The sequence below is a fragment of the Carassius carassius genome, chromosome 32, assembly GCF_963082965.1.
Source record: "Carassius carassius chromosome 32, fCarCar2.1, whole genome shotgun sequence".
Classification (NCBI taxonomy): Eukaryota; Metazoa; Chordata; class Actinopteri; order Cypriniformes; family Cyprinidae; genus Carassius; species Carassius carassius.
In genome coordinates, this window is record NC_081786.1 from 13,425,540 (window position 1) to 13,446,093 (window position 20,554).

General features: G+C 37.6%; 1 protein-coding gene across 1 annotated transcript in view; it reads left to right on the forward strand.

The window, feature by feature from the left end:
* The first annotated feature begins 877 nt into the window (after positions 1 to 877).
* The window catches only part of LOC132112760 (la-related protein 1B-like), a 30,804-nt gene continuing 11,127 nt past the window's right edge, over positions 878 to 20,554 (forward strand). Inside the window, exons 1-7 of the mRNA XM_059520408.1 lie at positions 878 to 1,631; positions 12,185 to 12,246; positions 13,388 to 13,447; positions 13,963 to 13,971; positions 14,500 to 14,716; positions 15,979 to 16,101; positions 17,583 to 17,733. Coding sequence (XP_059376391.1) covers positions 1,268 to 1,631; positions 12,185 to 12,246; positions 13,388 to 13,447; positions 13,963 to 13,971; positions 14,500 to 14,716; positions 15,979 to 16,101; positions 17,583 to 17,733 — 986 coding nt within the window. The 5' untranslated portion in view covers positions 878 to 1,267. The remainder of the gene's footprint in view (positions 1,632 to 12,184; positions 12,247 to 13,387; positions 13,448 to 13,962; positions 13,972 to 14,499; positions 14,717 to 15,978; positions 16,102 to 17,582; positions 17,734 to 20,554) is intronic.

A 20,554-nucleotide genomic window follows, 5' to 3' on the forward strand; every position in this document is an offset into this window, starting at 1 on the left:
TGTAATTACAAACTGTCATTACCATTTTCCTCTAAAACGTTTTGAGTCACATCCACAGTAACGGTTACTTTCATCTGTCTTCTTTTATTAATAGCACAGTTTCTGGTAAACAGTTACATTAGCGGTGGTTGTGCTCTCGGTGTGATGCTCAACCAAACTCAGTTCACGTACTACTTTTATAACGTCTATCTGTAAACGTGTTTATATTTGTAATTTGACAAACAGTCTAAACCAGCTGATGAAATCTGTGTGATATCTCGTTTGATGTTTTTTCGGGTTTTGTAACAGTCTGTGACTGTGTTTGTTGACTGAAGGAAAGGCCACGTCAGACTGCCTCAGATCACTGTTGCCAGATCGCGTTATAAAAACAAGACCCAAACAAACATTAAACTACTTAACTGGAATTACAAAGAAAAATGCTTGAATGAGTGGATGTGTTGTATTGTACAATGAATGAACTTACATAAATTAAACTAGGTAAGAGACTGAAGTGAAAGAGGACACAAATTACAGTAACTGGACGTCATATTTTATTTATTTATTTAGTTATTATTATTATTATTACATTGTTTTGGAAATTAAAACTATTTTGTGAGGTATAGACATACAGTCTGTATTTTTTATTTCTTTATTTATTAAGTTTAGATTATAAAACATTAAATGCAAAATAACATATTTGACATCTACTTTTAATGGTCAGTCATTTTTGTTGTGGTATGGAACCAAGCATTATCGAGTTCTAATATATTCTGGAAATAAGCACAATAAAAATGCAACCCCTTTTAACTTTTCAAGTAAAACAAACCTCTTTAAGGAAGTGGACATGGCAACACTGCCTTAGATCAAGCACGTTCTTCGGTTCTGCAGTAGCGCCGCGCGACCGCGAGGGGCGATAGAGAGGCGCTACACACTCGTCCACTGACTCGTGGCCGTTCGTAGTATTTCCTTTCATTTAGGCGAGTTGCAGATCAGCTAAATCGTGAAGTGGATTGGAAACATTGGTAAAGTTTTTATTTTCTTCGTTTGGCTTACTGTACACAGTTAGTGTGATAGCACAGCATGGCTTCTTTAAGGGATCGAGCATTTTGACATTTAAGAAGGCGAAAAAGTCCGATGCAGCTCTCCGCCGCGTTTCAAGCTGTTGGCTGTCAACTTGTGCTCTAGCTGCAACGGCTTTAAACGAGTCCTTTTCTCCATTTGCGCTGGAAAATAACTATTGCTGGATATTGAGAAAACAACAACGCGTGTGCATTTGCGCTTTTGAAACATGACCACTGAAGTTGCGAGTGACTTGGACGTGACAGTCAGTTGTTTGGGCGAAGGGAACCAAAACAAGTCGGACACGGATCGACCCAAGAAACCTGATCGACCGAGCCACGAGGAGGGGCAGCAGGATCCTCCTCAGGTCGACTCTAAACATCAGAAACAGGGGGTCATGGAAAGCACAGCGGATGGGTTAACGTTAAGCACGGACAACACGAACGATAAGGAGAACGAGCAGAACGCATCAAGCCCCAAAGCAGAAACTTCCAAGAAGAATGTGATCGAGGCTCCTCCGCCAAAAGTGAACCCATGGACGAAGAGGAACGCGTGCCCTCCTAATAATGGCACAAACAGCTCGATACAAACAGGTAGGGAGTGTATGCTCACGATACACGTTTATTCCTCCTACAGCATGTATTCTCATGCACACATGTGCTCTGTTAGCTCGCATGTGCTATTGCAAACAGAAGCGGCCATTAAACTCCTGTCATTTCACTTTTATGCCATTTTTCGTGTGCTCGTGCAACTGTGCTTTGAAACATGTGATAACTAAGGCTATTCTCGCAATTGATGATAATTCATAAACTTTGTGCCCATAGCTGTAAAGTGTATTTTTCATACATGGTCAGAGAAACGGACCAATCAGTATCGGAGGCGTGGTCTGTTAGCGTTAGCACTAGTGATTGGACAGCGAGTCGGTTCCTTTGAACAGTTCGTTTGATTGACTGATTCTGACACTGTTGTACGTTATGATGTCGCCCTTGGCAACCTGGTGTGTCATTATGCCCTTAATAAAAAAGTATTTGGACACTTATTGATGTTTATTAATAAGAGTGTTAATTGTATTGATTGATTTTTCATTTGAAATTGATGAAGTTTATTTCGTACTTATGAACTGGGTTCAAACACTAAGCTATAATTAGATTTGACATTCATCGCTTCTTTAGTTAATTTTTGCCCATTTTAATTGAATGAAACACAATTTATTGATACAAGCGGTGCTCGATAAAACTGGCATTAGATAATGTCGTATCATCCCGATTCGTAAACAATTCAGAGATCGCTTTGGTTCGTATTGAAAAGTTCCGACTCTAAAGAACGATTCATTCATGAATCGGACATCGCTGTTTAGCAACGAGCTAACACCGCAGATTGTTTAATCCTCTAATGCGGTATAAAGCAATAAAAGTCACACTTCTCTGTTTTATTCACACTTTTGACAGGGTCTAGAAGTGGTTGTGACTGTCACTGCAGCGTTTAAGGCTTTTAGTCTCGGAATCTCGTTTTTGGTTTGGCTGACATGCTGTTTTCTCCTGGCTCGGGTGATTAAAACACTGCGGTTTTTAAAGTTAGATAATACGTAAAACACACTTATAAGATCCTGTCCCTGTTATGTTACTCATATATTTTCTCATAGACTTTACTTTAATGGGATTGGAGCAAGTTTAAGTTGTTTTAGTTAAGTTAAACTCACTGCATGTTGTTGTCAGGAAGCCCGTGGGCTTTTTTTTCCTCATTTGTTATGTGACCAAATATGGTGGCAGTGGGAATAAACGCCTATCAAAAACGTCCGTTCCCACATCATTCTGCCGACAGACCCGTGTTTGCCTCGATCCTTTGGGTGTATTTGGACAGACTTGCTGATGTGGGCAGATTTAACCCCTCTCCCCACCCGTCTGATCGAGTTGCACGGGAGCACGTGGAGTGCTGAGCAATGCAACTCCAGCAGGAGCTCATGAGAGGCCTTTACACCCTCACCGCTCCACACCAAGTTTCAACCCCGCTTACACAGCTGCTAAGACTTCATCCCCCGGTTTCACAGACAAGGCTTAAACCTAGTCCTAGACTAAAATGCAAGTCTGAGTTGTTTCAAATGAAAGAAACTTGTACTGATTGATCTTAAAATATATCAGTGCCTTTATTTTGTCTCAAGATGCACACCAGTAATGTTTTTTTCTAAGGCATGTTTATAAAAATTACTTAAATGTCCTAATTGAACTATGGCCTAATCCTGGTTTAGGCTAAGCCCTGTCTATGAAACCAGGCCCATAAGTACTAGAACATTTGGTTTCTGGATCCTCGTTGTGTTTGTGGTAGTGTGCAGCTCACCTGTTCAGCTGACCTTTTGACAATATGGTAGTTTTAAAGGAATGTTAATGTTAGACCACTCCCTAAACTGAATATTACTGTGTCCATTGATAAGACCATCTTAAGGGTTTTGTTCACATTAGATTGTTAGGAACAAGACTATGTATGTACATTGGTGTATAGGGTGAAGAGTGACCATTTTTTTAGATGTTAAGAATAAACAGAGATGACTGTAATTTAGCTGTTCATAGTTTAACTTCCCTGATGAAGTGTAAACACTGTGGCACATTGTTTTGATTTGATGTAAAAATAGATTGGCTCCAGCAATGGACCAGTGTTCAAACAATGGCAATGGTTTTGGGTGACACTGTCTGTTTGGTTGACTATGGTTGACAGGGGAAGTGTGTAGGAAACCTGTTTGAAAACAGGTAATGTTAATGCAATAAAAAGAAGGCACTTCACCTTTAAATAACTTGGTTTGAATAACTAAACATCACTGACAGTCGTAAGATCACAAGGCAGAAGTGCAAGATATTTGCAGATATACAGATTTGTTCATTAGCTTGTTGAGAATCTAATTTCAGGGGCTGATTGAAACATCTTTAAAAAGTTTGTGCATCTCAGAAGAAAAGATCTGATTGCTTTAGGTCATCATTCAAAATTGCTGAATTTTTAGTCCATCACTGCCCATTATTTTGTCTGTTTGTTTCCTTTGTATCCAGTATTGGGTGATAGATCTTGTCAAATAAAGATGATGTTTTCAAGCCAGTCCTGGGCAATCAGTGTTTTGTATGGTGATTAAATTCCTCTATGTTAGTCTTTGAATGATTAAACCCCTCAGCTGAGTGTCTGAATTACATGGCTGATTTCCTGTTTCTCCTTATGAAAAAAACATTTGTTTTCAGTTTTAATGGAGATGTATTATAAATGAGCATTTCTCCTTTGTGGTTTGACCAAACCAATACAGTCTGTTGTGTGAGTTATGTCAATCCATATGCATTGTTCGTGGCATTATTCTGATGAATAAACAGAGCTGTAGATATCACTGACCTTGTTAAGCCAAAGGTCTTTGTGCTTTCTGTAATGTGGAATTCATGTCATGATGCCAAGTATTTGCAGATGGGACTGTGATGTGAAAGAAGCTCTCAGGTTGATCATCAGGGATCTGTGTTGAAAATCAGAAATGTGTGCTTTGTTTTAAATGATCAGAATGCTGTCAGATGCGTAGACTGATAGCAGTGTTTTAACAACCATTACTCTGGTCTTAGAGTATGTACACATGACTTGTTAGCTGACATTTGACAATAGACTGCCCCCCGTCAAACAACCATTGGGTTTTTTTGTGAACAGCTTTGTGTGCTTTTACTGTAGTGATACCTGTATGTGGTCATCTTTGAGGTTATAAACTTTTGTGGCTCAATGTGAATGTCACATTTTCAAACTTTCTAGTTGTAGGTGGTGCAGTGTTTGTATTACACTACCTTTCAAATGTTTACGGATGGAAAGATGTTTTTTAAATGAAGCCTTTCATGGTTAAGGCTGCTTTTATGATTGTGATTATAATGAATTTTTATTAAAATTGAAAAATAACTTTTCTATTGTAATGTATTTTATCTTAAAGGGATATTCACCCAAAAATTTAAATTCTGTAATTTAGTACTCACCCTCATGTCGTTTCAAGCCCGTAAGACCTTTATTCATCTTCAGAACACAAATGAAGATATTTTAGATGAATTCTGAGAGCTCTCTGACCCTCCCATAGACAGCAAGAATCCTAACATGATCAAGGTCCAGAAACATAGTTAGACATCGTTAAAATAATCATTGTGACATCAGTGGTTTAACCTTGATTTTACAAAGGTACAAGAATGCTTTTTGTGTGCAAAGAAAACAAAAATAATTATTTTATTCAACAATTTGTCTCCTTTTTGTCACCCTGGTGCCATTTAGGAGAGTATCAAATATGTAAACACGTATGCAACTTATGTACGTGGATACATTGTTTATGCTGTTACACTTTGACCTGAATGCAAACAACTTATCTGTGAAATAGGTTGCATTATAGAATACCCAAGACCTGTCACTCCTATAGTTTTGAATGGGGAAAAATGCAACACTCAGTATGGCCGCTCAATTGCCCTATCGGTAAGTCCCGCCCCCCTTAGTTACTGTTGCTGACTCAAACAAACGGAGTTGTTCATTGTCTTACAATGACAGCTTTCAGTGAAAACCACCTTCAGAAGTGTTTCTGATCAATTTGGGACACAGATAGACCTTCGAGTGGGACTTAAATATGTCATGCAGGAATATAGGCCTATAAAAGATCTTGAAAATAAGTATGTTAAAATACAGATCATAATGTAAATGGGAGAATTATATTACGGTCGTCACGATCGCAATGACATCATCCCAGATCAGCACTGTTCATATACTGCAGAGTAAGATTAAATTTATTTACATTTAACCAGATTAATATGGAGAGGCACTCTCATATAGACCTTCGTTTATGTGTTTTTGACTTTGCATGGTATGTGACGTGATAGCAGTTCACTATTTAGGTTTGTACGTTAGCATGGACTCAGTAACTTTAATGCTAACACTAGCTAGTTTTAGCCAGAGATACCTTATGACATTAAAGTTCTGTTTTAGCAGATGAAATGTGTAATTTAATGAATGTATAAGTATGACAACCAGAAATTGAACGTTTTCGTCTTCATTGTGATTGGGGTAGAATGAGACATTTTGCTCTGCTTTGGTTGGATTTGGAAATGGAATAAAATAAATGCCATTGCCTATGCTCTCAGGATAACTGAAATTAGTGTTACAAGTACCCTAGGCACATAGATTTTCCAGTGTTTTTCTTTATGAAGTTCCGTTCTCGGTGCAGCTGATACTGAACTGCCATTGGCTTATCTGCGTTCAAGGGGAGGGGCTTACGGATAGGTCAGTTGCAGAAAGCCTCGTCTCATGAATGAATGATGTTACGTGGATTATTTTAACGATGTCCTTACTACGTTTCTGAACCTTGACCGAGCTCTTGGAATTCACCAAAATATTTTAATCTGTGTTCCGAAGATGAACGAAGGTCTTACAGGTTTGGAACGACAGGAGGGTGAGTTATTAATGACAGAATTAAAATTTTTAGGTGAACTATCCCTTTAATTGTCACATGACCCTAGATAGAAAATAGGGGTGCACCGAAATTTCGGCCGCCGAAAATTTTCGGCAGAAATGGCATTATCGGTTTCGGGCCGAAATAAAAAAAAAACAGCCGAAAACGTAAACCGAAAATGAATGTCACCCGCCCCTCTCATCCGTGAGCAAGCGCTTAGGTTTCACTCACGGTCGAGCTGTTATCACGCGTCTGCCTATCAAAGATTAAGCATGTCAAAGGGCTGTCACAATCAAAAAAAGCTTGTCACAAAAGCTGCACAATCGATCGGACCAACCAACACAAGTTACGAAAACAGGGAATCGATTTTAACGGCCTTCTCTCGGAGCGCGTCCAGCTCGTCACTATACGCTCGCAGCGAACGCGCGTCACACAGCAACTGCAGGTTCCGACACACACACACACACACACAGAGCCTATTAGTGCATAATATCAATGTAGCCTTCAGTAATGTTTTTCATTGATGTTATGGCAGTCCACATTGCTGACTTGTGCGCGTCTCAAGCGCCCTCTTTACGTTCGCCCTAATGCCTGTTTAGTTGTCGGTGGATTTGCCTATATTTGGCATTGAAAAACGGATCAACGCCAAATATAGGCAATTTACTAACGATTCATTGAACACTTTGCCTATGTCTCAAAAATCGAACAGGATTTTTTTTTCACAAAAGTGACAGCCCTATACGAGAGGATACCAAAGTTGCAATATGTAACATTTGTTCTGCAAAAATCTTTTTGCACAATTTTTTAAAAAACTATTTTATTTGATGGTACATAAAACTTGAAGAATAATTATTATTTATATTTATTGTAAAAAAATATTTTATGTTTTATGTAACTGTTAATAAAAGTTTGATTATTATATTGTGATTTTTCAATTCAGATCCATTAAATCCAAGCAATATATATATGCGTTTTCGGTTTCGGCGCAGAATTTTCATTTCGGTGCATCACTAATAGAAAACCTAGATCATTCTATCTAGAAATCATTCTAATATGCTGATATTTTAATTTTCTAATATGGGGTTAAAAAATATTTTCAATGTTGAAAACTGTGAATAGAATGTTTTACTTAATAGTTACACCACTTGACATTTTTAAACAAATTAATTTTAAAACCTTCACAAATTAAGTTGTAGTGTACATGTAGTGCTGCAACGACGCGCCGACGTCATCGATTACGTCGACTACAAAAATACTTTGACATGCGTGAAATGCGTCGACGCGTCACACTGTTTATATCTCGCGTAATGGCATACTGGGAATGGAGAAAGTTGCATTCTATCACAAAAACAGAGACCACTGTTATAGGAATGTATAGGAAAGTATAGGAATGCTTAAAACAGAGGCCAAATAAAATGGCCCTTTGTTCCCTTTGCAAAACCGATATGGTGTACCACGGCAGCACAAATGCGATGCACGAGCACCTCAGAAGAAAAAACATCCTGGCGCTCTCCGGTGTTACGGTTTAACTGGTTACCGTGTTATCTGTGACCAACTTCCTGGTTCCGGTCTCTGCTGCAGATGTGATGGAACAACCGCAGCAGATTCAAAAAAGCACAAACTGATGTGATGATATTATTATTATTAAGTGTCTAATAAACGCAGACTTGCTCATTGCATGATTCTGATATTCTTGTAAAGATTACAAGTTATTGGTATGATCACCCGTAGCGGCTGAAGTAACGATAAAATAAAAAATAAAGTAAGTCTGTATTGGCACTGGTTTCGAACACGCGTTAGGGGCCGTTCACATAACGCGCCTAAAAACGCGTGGAAAACGCTAGTCGCTTCGCTTTCTCCTTTCCAAAGCGCTCAGGCAGAAGTGCTCCTGGGGCGTCTGCCGTTGCTAAGCAACCATGACGTGCTCTCTCCATGAAGACGCGGAAATTTCAGCAAAGGATAAATGGATTTGCAGCACTAAAATTCGCTTGCAGTAGCTCTGCTACTAAATTTATTTCAAAATGGCAATCCATATATAGCTATGATCAGCAGTTCCTTCATCTTAGCTGAGCTTTCAACGTTGTTACGGGAAAGAATGAAGCTGATTGGTTAGTTCTTATCACATGAGCCGCGGTGCGCTTGCTGCATTTTGAAAAGTTGAGATGTTTTTAACTCGATGCGGTGCGAACGCGCCTGTTTTCGCATGTGCGTCGCGACCGCGTCGCTTCCATTATGAGTGCGCCTACATTGGAAATAACGAACTTGTGAATATGTGAACGGCCCTTTAAAAAACAGCGCGCCGCGAGACAACAGTCACGGACCACAGAGCTACCCCGAATCAGCTCCAGATCTCTGGAAACCATGCTAAACCATAGCAGAACCCTGACTACATTTTATGGTTTGTGATGCTAAAGAACATTTCATGACATCTCAGACAACTGTAAATTTTTTTGGCTACTGTGGTTTAATTATAAACGCTATCGTAAACTCATATTTACCATAGTAAAATAATTTTCTTTGCCTCTTATTTTTGTATACTGTAAAAACTTCAACCACATTGGTTGAAAATGAATTAAGGTTGAAATATTATATTAGAAGTTGTACTTAGATTTTTTTGTAAAGTTATCCAAAGGATTCATTAGCTAATCAAAAAAAGAACATTAGATTATTTATTGTAATAAAAATAATCGTTAGAGTAGTCGACTAATCGAAAAAATAATCGTTAGATTAGTCGACAGAAAAAAATAATCATTAGTTGCAGCTCTACCTACATGAACATAAAGAGTACATCTTAGATATTTTTTTTATAATTGCATTTTTTTTTTTTTTTTCTTGAGCATGTTGTTGACCCTAGTTACTTGACAAACTTTTGTTAAGCTTATATTTATTGGCATAGCAATAGCAACCTAACTGGCTTTATATAATACTTCTGGCTTGACATTTTAGTGATTTAAATGAACATTTGCATCAGATTACGTTATTAAGCCTCAGGCCGTATTTACTGACAGAAAGGTTTCAGTGGGACAGTATCAGTAAGTTTGTATGTATAGTCACACCCCACACTGTCAGCAAGCGCCCAGTGCCTTATCAATACAGGCCATCCTTTCAGTAATGATAAAGGACCCCGGACACTCCCAGGAATGGGCGTCCCTCTCTATTGCCTGTTTAATCCTGACAGCTTTTTTTAAATAAGTAAAGAAATTTGAACCGGTTTTGTTGGCAATTTCAACAAAGTAGTGTTTGATTCTCCCACAGGGAAAAAGCTTTGAATGCTGCTTTACTTTTGAAGAATAAAGCTGATTTCATGTGATCATTTAAGACCAGTATGTTAATCTTAAAGCGTTCATGATCGTTTCTCCACAACCACAAAGAATTTAAACTCCTCCTGTGCAATTGAAAAGCCCCCGATGTTGTAATGAAAGGATATATGTTCATTAAAGTCAGACATACAGTTGTGTCACATACATTATGCTAAGTTCCTTAGCGAGATCGTTCTTGTCTTTTTAAATAGATTAGGCTAGACTACACCAACAGTTACACTGTTATCATTAACATCATATTTCTCCTGCTGTTTAAAAAAAACTAAACGCTGTTTATATCTGCTAGTGTGACTGTGATTATGGTGGGGGAAGTTTGCGAGGATGTAGCCGGTTTCTTGGTTGTGTGAACAGCGGCACAAAAACCCATAGGGGCCGTGTTGTGTTGTCATTGTGTTGGGGGGATTTGAATACCACGGATGACTCCACTTTCACTGGCCCTCATAGAAATTTTGTTTGCTGCTTCATCTCACAAAGGAAGTTAATGTTTTACGTGTGTGGATGCATGACCTTGCTGTGCAGGTGCTGGCGTGTGCCTTTACAGTCGAAGTGAAGCTGTTCCCACATAATTGACCGATCACTTAGTATGTATTGAACAACCGACACTGGACACAGCGAGAGAGAGACGTTTGTAGATTTTAAGCACAGATCTGGTATACCCGGAGGATGAAAATCCAGTATTCATTCATGAGTCACGTGAATAAAGAAATGCAGTATTTATGATCATACTTTGAGCTATTAATTAACTAAACTTTGTAGCCTGGAGGTGTTTTATAGATAATCCAGACACTTATGTATTAACAGCTGTTTTGAAATAGTGTGTTGTGTGCCCTGTAAAGCCTGGAGAGGTGTTTTACCAAGTGTTATAAGGCATTGCTATGACATTGCTCAAGTTTTTCCTTTTTAAAAATTGTTTTAAAAGGTGGTTACTGTACAGATGCGTGTGTAATATGTAGGAGTTGGTTTAATGTGTAAATGCCCTCAAAGAATCAGTATCACTTTATTCAAACTTAGAAGGTCTAGGTTAGGGCTGGGCGATATACAAAAAAAAATATCTCGATATTGTCAAATTTTTTACGATATTCGATATATATCTCGATATGTTTGCATTTAAATAATAAAAAATAAAACATGATTTTCTTTTGCCCATAAAAAAAAAAAAAACATTTAGATTAAACAGCTAATTTAAGCAGTTAAAAAATCTAGACCAAGAGATCACTTACTGCTTTTTATTAATGAATACATGTAGGCCTATATGTAACTGAAGCAGTGCAAATTAAGTAACAGTTACAGAAAGTGCATTCTGTCAACTTTTTAGTGCATGCAATTCACAATTTAAACTATGCAACTGGGATAAGTATTTTATTTTAATTTTTTAACAAGTTTTTAAGCTAAGAACACAAGTCTGTCAACTGTCTGTGGTTTTAAGAGAAGCTCTGTGGCATGAAACTATGTTCTTACTGACACTAAAAACCCTCTTAGATGGGGAGCTAGTTGCTGAAGCACATAGCTATTTCTTATATATAAATATATATAAATGAATACCAAAGACTTTTGCATTTTCTCTGTCTATATAATGGAAACTGGTAAACATATCAGTGAAATTCCCCAATAGTAATTCCAAATGGCCATAGCCTATGTTTCTCTATTCAAACATCAGCGGTCGAGTAAGTGCATTTATTTTGCGATCACAAATGCAAACAATACAGTTGAGATCTCACGACAGAACACAGACCGGCTGAACGACGCTTTCATTAGATCGCTCAATTCCAGCTTGTTAGTGTTTTCAGATTATCGTCGGCGGCTCTTCCGCAATGAGGAGTGTGCACGTGCGCATGGTTGCCAGATTGCTTAAAATAAAGCAAACACCAGGCAGAAAATGTATCCTTGTAACACTGGAGCTCTGATTGGGAGATTTAAACTCTTGTTATCTGGCAACCGCTATCATTACAGCTCTCGTAGTAGAGGGGCGTAGTCAGCAGTTACAGGTTCCTTTTTTGGACATTCGGCGCGTTCTTTTGGGAAAGTATGCTTGAATTTGAAATATTCGATATTCCCGATATATTCAAATTGTACATCGTCGTCAAAATTATTCCGATAGTATCGCTAATATTCGATATATCGCCCAGCCCTAGTCTAGGTCATACTGCACGTGTCCACAGGCAAAGACACATTTAAGCATTTATGACAGGCCTCACACTCAGTGGTGGACTGCCATAGATCTGCATTTGTAGTTTCTTAACTCTGCAGAAGTCAATATTTCTCAACTTTGCAAACGTCACTTCGACCTGTCATGGTATAATAATAACAACAATGGCAATATAAAATAAAAATGCCTTTCTTGCTTTCTCTAATGAACTATATCAAACATAATCTCTCACTTGGTTTTGTTATCTGTCCACAGAACCCCAGAGTCCTACCAAAGTTGTCCGTGCCAGCAAACCCAGGCCGAGGAAGACCAGTAAGGTTAGTCATTTTTAAGCAGTGGATCACTAACAGTGGAGGCCATGTGACCTGCATTTATTTGTTTAATGGGGATAAAACAATCAACTTTAATCCCTGTCATTAATTATAAATACTATGTAAATCCATATGGACATCTCTCTCTCTCTTTTTTTTGTGTCTATTTGTAAAAGTGGCAGTTTTTTCCTCCAGTCTGTTTGTGTAACATTCTAGTTTCTGGATGTCCTGGTCTGGATCAGGGGTCAGCAGCTGACAGTTATTGAGCAGCTTGGCTTCTGTTTGTATTTAAGTGGACATTTGCTCGCTCTGTTCAGTCTTTTGTGTGGGTGATAGTCAACAGAGAGTCAGCACATGAGTTTTTGACTTTTACCTCAGCGGGCCATTCCAGAGAGAGCACATAGAGGGCTCAGATTTAGTCCTAACAGGGGCAGTAGAGTTGTCCCTTTGACTGACTCCATAGCATGTTAGTTTGTCTCCACTTACACACACATACACCACTTGACAGGTTCCCTTGTACATTATTATATTATTCAGTGTTCATCCCTCATGTGTTTTAGTTTAGTTTAGCCTTGTTAGTTCACATCGGTTATACCATTTTCTATCGTCTAGCTGTAGCATCTGGGACACCCAGGACCAATTTTAGGACGATAGTGGAATCCGATATGCCACTTGGAATTCTGGATTGCTTCACGGCTTGAGGAATGATTGACGTTCCTCCGGTAATAGAAGGTGAAATGATCTCCGAGAAAGCAAAAGCCACACTTCCCCCACAGAGTCAAAATGATGTTTTCTGTGTTAAATACTGAACTAAAGTTGTCATGTAGTGTGGAAACTCGACTTCAGGAGTATTTGACGCATAGAGGTCAGTGGAGTGGAGCAGCTGCCTCTTCATAAATCATTCAAACTGGATGTTGAGATAGCATGCATCTACTATTGCCTTTCAGTTGACAATCATTAGGGAATGATCCTGCTTTTTTATTTTTCTGTTTGTTCAAATCAAATGGGGGTGATGTTAGTTTTGTGTGTTTCCCGTTTATATTCTTAAACAGGAGTTGGCTGTTGTAGTAATAGATCGTGGAGAAGGATGAGAACTTTCAGTACAGATGTAACTTTGTTTCTCTCTTTCTTTAATTTCCATGTGCAGTCAAGTGACTTCAGTGACATCACAAACTGGCCGACCCCCGGAGAAATTGCCAATAAGGAGGTGAGGAAGACACTGCATTTAAATTAAAATTGTACTGTTTTGTATTCAAGTTTGTTCAGTTCCAGGCCTTTATTATTTGATTTACATAATGGAAAGAGTGACACATTATTTTATTACCATTAGAGTTTTGATATTGGGACATTATAATAATTACTAATTTCTCAGTATGTCCAGCTTGAATCTGAAGAGCAGCTGTGTATGATTTCTACTGTTTATACTTTAGTCTCAGAAAACCTGAATCCTGTATGTAAATTTCAAATTCTATAATGAATATAAATTTTTGTTGTTTTGTCAGGTTTAAAGTAGAAAATTACTATTTGTGAAAAAAAGTAATTAGGAAACATTATATACATTAATTGGTTATAATAATATAATTAATTTATTTCAGATGTCAATTTGGAAGCATCTTTATTTGTTTTTTCTTCTTCAAAAGGCAAAACGTAATTGGATTACTTTTTCAAGTAACTAGTAAAGTAGTTAAATAACACATAAATAAAAAAAAATATTAAAATAAGCAAGCACAGGTGGCAAAAACTAACGCAATGCATTACTTTCCATAAAAGTAACCAAATAACAATTAGTAACAATATTATAGTGCATTACTTTTAAAAGTAACTTTTCCCAACACACTTGTGTGCATTCAAAGTTCTTCAAAAGATTATATGGGATATAGCACACAAATAATATAGACCACTTTTGACCATTATTGTATAGATCCCCGTTCACTTTAATTGAATAGGAAAGAGCAGCCTGGACATTCAACTTAACATCAACTTTGGTGTTCTATGGAAGAAAAAAAATGTCTTGAGTAAATAAACAATGCCTTTATGTCTCTCTTTCTGCATGTTTTTGTCAGTTTTTATGTCAGAGTTAAGATCTATGAAACAAATCCTTTATGCACATCTCGTGGCGTGTTCATTCCATATCTGGTGCCTTCAGACCTGTGGAAGAAATGTATCTGTGTTCGTTTTCACTGACTGGACTGCTGGCTTCATTCTTCTAAGTTCAGGTTTAATTTACTGAGAGATTGATTTGATTGTGCTCCTCAGCAGAATGTGATAAACGTGCAGGTGAGGAAAGGGACGTCCGGATGGAGGGAGAGGAAGAAGGACAGCGGTGAAGAGAAGAGAGAGAAGGAGAGCGGAAGTGATGGGAGCGACAGTAAGGAGAACAGGGAGGCACAGTCGGAGACAATCACAGGACTTTCGAACGAACAGGAGACAGAGAATGGAGAGGATACGCACAACAGTGCCCCCCGTAGGAGAGGAGGTAATACAGATGACATTAACTTTTTATCTCTTGTTGGAAATATGCACAGTAATATTGCCTTTTTTTAGCCTGTAGATGGACTAACTGTTAAAAAAAGAAAAATCTTTTCATTACACAAGATAATAATCTTTCAAACTTTCAAAATAACAATGGCATGTAAAGGGAACAGTGATGTAGAGTTATGGGTAGGGGTCAAAGGTAACTACCCTTGTACTAAAACCCTTAATTGTTAAAAATTTTAAACATCTGTCCAATTTTGTGAGTCATTTATCAAATGGTTAAAAAAAAAAACTTGTCAGAAGTGCTATTCATTTCTTAAGATGAAAAAAAGGGTGGACGTGGGAAAAAAATGACTCGCCACACCTTCATAACACTTCTATAAACTTTAGGGAAAAATGTGGGAACTTGAACATGATCACACGTGTACCAGCAACCTCCAGCTAAAAAAAGAGAGAGAAAAGACAGACGCTGAAAGAAATGAGTGCTTAGAAATTCTCATGATGCCTGGGCGGGTTTTAGACGCGTTAATGCATTAAATCACACACGCATGTCTTAACACATACACACATGTGCACATAGTCACACACTCAGACAATCAATATTCTTGAAGTATTACACAATACTGATTACTTAATTAAATGGTTTCTTCATTTCTTCATAAATCTCACATTAATTTGTCTTTAGATGTTAGTGTGGGGTAATTTGCTGTGAATTATTGTCTAAATGTTATGGCAAGACATCTGCAGGAGGATATAAAGGCATTACTAAAAGCCCCTAGGCTGGTTTTGGAAAGCTTCTTTCTCTTTCTTTTTTTTGCATTTTCTTTTTCTTAAAACACATAGATATGAAGAGACCGCACTGTTTATGTACCTATGTACTAATCAGAATTTAGCATGAATATAGTGGGGTACAAATGTTCATTGTTGATTACAAATTATAATATGATTTTAAACAAATAAATACTGTGAACTAATTAAATACGGAAGTTTTCTAGGTCACAAATTAAATAAATAAATATATGTCATGAATTTATATAAACTGCTTTGCATCGGCAGTCATAAGTTTTTGCTTTCATTGAATCTCATGACTTCCAAATCATGCTGGAAAACATGATTATCAGGTTTTACCCAAACGTGAGGTGTTTGTGCAGCATAAGTGCTGCTGAGACTTTAGTGTTAATTTTTTAATTCAAGATGACTTTAAATATTTTACACTGTTAATATCAGTTCTTATTCTGTCCTTTTCTTTTGTGTGTTCCTCAGGCTGGCGGAGAGAGAGAGATTTCTTTGAGGACTCAGCGAGCGTTCGCAGCGAGGGCAGCAGTGTCCGCGGAGGCCCCAGGGGCAGGGGCAAAGGTCGCGGCCGAGGCAGAGGTCGTGGACGAGGTTACCAATAAACATCCCTAAACAACCTACACATCAATTCTCAGTCAGACTTTTAAAATGACTTGGTGTATTCACACCTGTCTTGTTTGGTTCGATTGAAGCGAACTCAAGTTCGTTTCCCCCCTTGGTGCGGATCCTTTGGGCAGGTGTGAATACAGCAGTCGCACTCGGGTGCACACCAAACAACCGTACCGAGACCCAGCTGAAGAGGTGGTCTCAGTCCACTTCCAAACCAACTCTGGTATGGTGGAATGGATGAACCAATGAATGGATGACTTTAAGCACACGTGTGGTTTTGTTTACAATTTCTGGTTCACTTGCAAAAAGGGAAGTGTGAAAGTGAACCGCACCAAACAAAAAAAAATAAATCAACATTGTGTTTGATCTGGACCAAAGCAAGTGAACTAGACTTTCCTGGTGTGAATACACCCTAATTAAAGAATTAAAAAAAATTGTCATTATGACACTCTTGTAAACAAAATGCACTGAATTTCAGTATTATTTTTTGTTAAGGCAACATAAGCGTTTTTCAGGGCCCATCATATCAGTTCGTTCTTCGATTTCGTTTGCAGTATACCGGGGCCTTAAAGCAATTGTTCACCCACAAAATTAAAACTACCCAATGAGTTACTCACCCTCAAGCCATCCTAGGTGTATATGACTTTCTGCTTTTAGATAAATACAATCGGAGTTTCATTAAAAAATGTCCTGGCTCTTCCAAGTTTATGGAATGGGGTTTTAGGATGGGGTTTTAAGATTTTGAAGTCCAATAAAAGTGCATAAATCCACCAAAGTACTCCACACGACACCGAGGGGTTAATAAAGGCTTTCTGAAGATAATCTATGCTTTTGTAAGAATAATATCTATATTTAAAACTTTTATAAAACACAATCTCTAGATTCGGCTAATTGACATATGTGTGTTCGCGAGAGAGTGGCATTCCAGTGGAAGATGTAGGACTTAAGGGTAAAAACTAGGGATTTGTAAAGAAAAATGTTGGAGGATTTCGATATAAGCCAAGAGCCTTTGCTGTAAACAAAACTTGGTTCTCATGAGACTAGAATATTCTCACCGGAGCCTGTGCTATGCCTACATCCTATATCATCTCTCGTGATAGATATATAGCTAGATATTACATTTTATAAAGTTAAAGAAATAATGGATATTTTTCTTACAAAAAAAAAAACAATAGCTTCACTTCAGAAGGCCTTTATTAACCCCCGGGAGCCTTTTGGAGCACATTATGTTGGATTTATCCTCTTTTTATTGGACTTCAAAATCTTAAACCCCATCCGCTGCCATTATAAAGCTTGAAAGAGCCAGGACATTTTTTTATATTACTCCGATTGAAAGTCATGTACACCTAGGATGGCTTGAAATTGAGTCATACAACTTTATTTTAGTGTTTTGGTTTCAAGTATTCAGTGTCAAGTATATGTACAAAAATGTTTTTTTGTTTTTTTTTCTTTCTTTCTTTCAGGTCGTTTTGACTACTCCCACAGTTACCGGGACTTGTACCTGGATGGGTCCACAGTTCAGTCTAACATGGTCTATTACTATGACGACGGTAATCGCGTGCAGATGTATACGATCGAGGAGAATTTACTTAAAGAATACATCAAACGCCAAATGTAAGTTCAGTGTCTCTCTTCTCTTTGAATTTATACAAAATACAGGACTTGGTTTGCTTTTCCAGGTCTTAAGCTTTAAGTTTACTGCATGGTTTCTTTTTATTGGTCATATCACAATAAATGTTGGACGTTATGAGGATTTGTACTTTTCTGTAGTTTGGTAACTTTGCATTAAACAGTGCATACATACATACATGGCTGTATTATATTCTTGGTGTTTCACACATTACCAGCAGTAGGGGGAGCAGCTGCTGCATTGGGTGGCCTGGCACTGCCTGTCTGTGTGTGTCCTTAATTTAGCTTGTCTGCTTTATGGATGATGGGGAAGGGTCAGATGATCTGGGTCAGAGAGATTAGGATAGAAGACACTGGGTGCGTTGTGTGTGTTTGTGTGTGTGTGGGGTGTGTCCTAGTTATTCAGAAATAATGACTTTTGCATTTCATGTGGAAATGAAGATGTGTTTCAGTGTGCATAGTAGAGGTGTGTTTTCTTTCTACTACCCAGCATAAAGTGTGTGTGTGTGTGTGTGTGTGTGTGTGCGTGTGTGTGTGTTTTGCCCATGTAATCTTATTCACAGAATTCAGCCAAGCTTCACTCAATGCTGTGAAGCTCGCACACACACACACTGGCCGTTTAACATCTGAAACCTGTCTTTCAAAAACAGTTTAGATCCATGCTTATTGATTGAAACACTGTTCACAGATCAGTAAAAAATTATCCTTCCTATGCAGAGATTTTTATAGGGCTGAAAATACTTTGGTTGAGTCTACATTTTGTTTGTGAGAAAGAGGAATATGAAGAGACACTCTAAACCACAAACAAGTTTTTATATTTAATAAAAGATCCACAATTGCCTCCCTTGTGAGTTTAACTTTCACTTCATCTTAACGTTAATTACTGTTGTTTCATAATAGTCTCTGTTGCACAAGAATGCAATGATAAATGGCATTGTAGTAACATTTTTTTCTGCTAAGTTCAGCATGTGCTGTTTGGTAAAAATAGGCTCGTTGCCAAAACTCTACTTTTAGTGGTGTGTCTTGGATGTTTTTTGGCCATCTTCGAGTGTATTATTTATCCATCTAATTCTGTATCTGTTTATTTTCATAATCCTTTGTTCATTTAAACGGAGCGTACAAGTGTCTCCATTTGGCACGTTTCTGTATTCCTAGTCCTGCATGTTCTCTAAGCCTCCTCACACCTAAACATACCAGTGAGTGAAACTTGCAAAACACCACCGCTGAAACTCCCCAGAATCATTTGCACTTGCAGTATGGCACAAGGGGCGTCTCGACCTCGGCTGACTAAAGCTGCAGGAATGTGAGGTGTGTTCTGGGTGGAGGCCACAGCGTTCCTTCTAGAGCTGCTTCTAGGATTGCAAAGGGGCGGAAAATTTCCGGTAAATTTGCTGGAAATTTTCCACCTTTTTGCAACCCTAGCCTACTTCCTACAGGAATTTCAGCACATTATGTCCATGTGTGTTACACATTAAGGAGGTAATTTGATTGGTTGATATATCATCAGTCACGTCTCTCAAATTCCAACTTCAGGTGCCTCATCAGGGCACTCGCATGTGTTAGAAGATACGTAATCAACCTTTCTCCTAGCTGTTTTTCCACAAAGGCTCTATAAGATTACTATACAATATTTAAATATGAAATTCAGCAGTGATAGTGGAGGTCCGCTCTGCAGCTTTGGTCTCACTGCACCTGGTCTCACTGGAATCCTGCCAGAGGCTCTGTGCCGTCTCCTGTGGGACTGCTGTGTTGCTCACTTCACAAAATACACAATACCCAGAGGACAGAGATGGAAAGAGAAGAGGGGGTGATCTGTGTATGCATAGGCCTATGTTGCTGGAAAAAAGAGGGGGAGGAATGGATAGATAGATAAATAAAGGATGTGAGATTTCTGTCTTTTATTCCCAAGACATCCAGTCAGTTCTGTCTTTGCACATATAACAATTAGTTTAAGTGCAGCAGTTATAAAACTCTTGGATATGTTTACATGTGTTCTGCACTACATTGAATATTGAATTTCAATTAATGGACATTTTTAAAAAGGTATTCTCCAATAGTCAAATATCAGACTTAAGTAGTTTATATTATAGCAGTATTTTATATTGTTGTAAAATTATTGAACAATTATTTATTGAAATTTTATCAAAAACTATAATGATTATGATGATTGTTATTATTTTCTACTACAAGTTTCTACTACAATACGTTGTAAGACTTTTCCTTACAGATAAAATGTGGTCTAAAAGTCTCAATGTAGACTTTTAGGATTTAGAAAAATGAGAAGAATTAAAATGATAGAATTTTGTTCATGTAGCTTATGTGCTGCTGTCATTAAAAGAGACATGTAAAAATATTATATTTTCAATTTAGTATTTCACCTGATTTGTTTGTAATATAATTAATAATAATAATATGTATTGGAATAATGCACAATTTGCTCTAGTGTTTTCAGACCTTTAAAACTCACTTTATTGACTTTTTAAAATCCATTTTCTTCTCTTTTTCATATTTTTATACAAATTAAAGGTATACTGTATAAAATTGTATTGTTATTGAATTGTAAAAATATTTCATTGCCATTATACCAGATGGGCATGCAACAAATAAAATTATTAAATGAGCTTCTACAGAGATATAATTTATGTATGTGTGTGTGTGTGTGTGTGTGTGTGTTTTTTTATGTATGTTTTTCAGAGGTATTATAGTCCTGTTTTTATTTGTATTTTATGTTAAGAACAAAGCTTAAAATATGTGATGTGTATGGAATTATATCAAAGTTGTATTTTAAGTATGTCTTAATTGCATG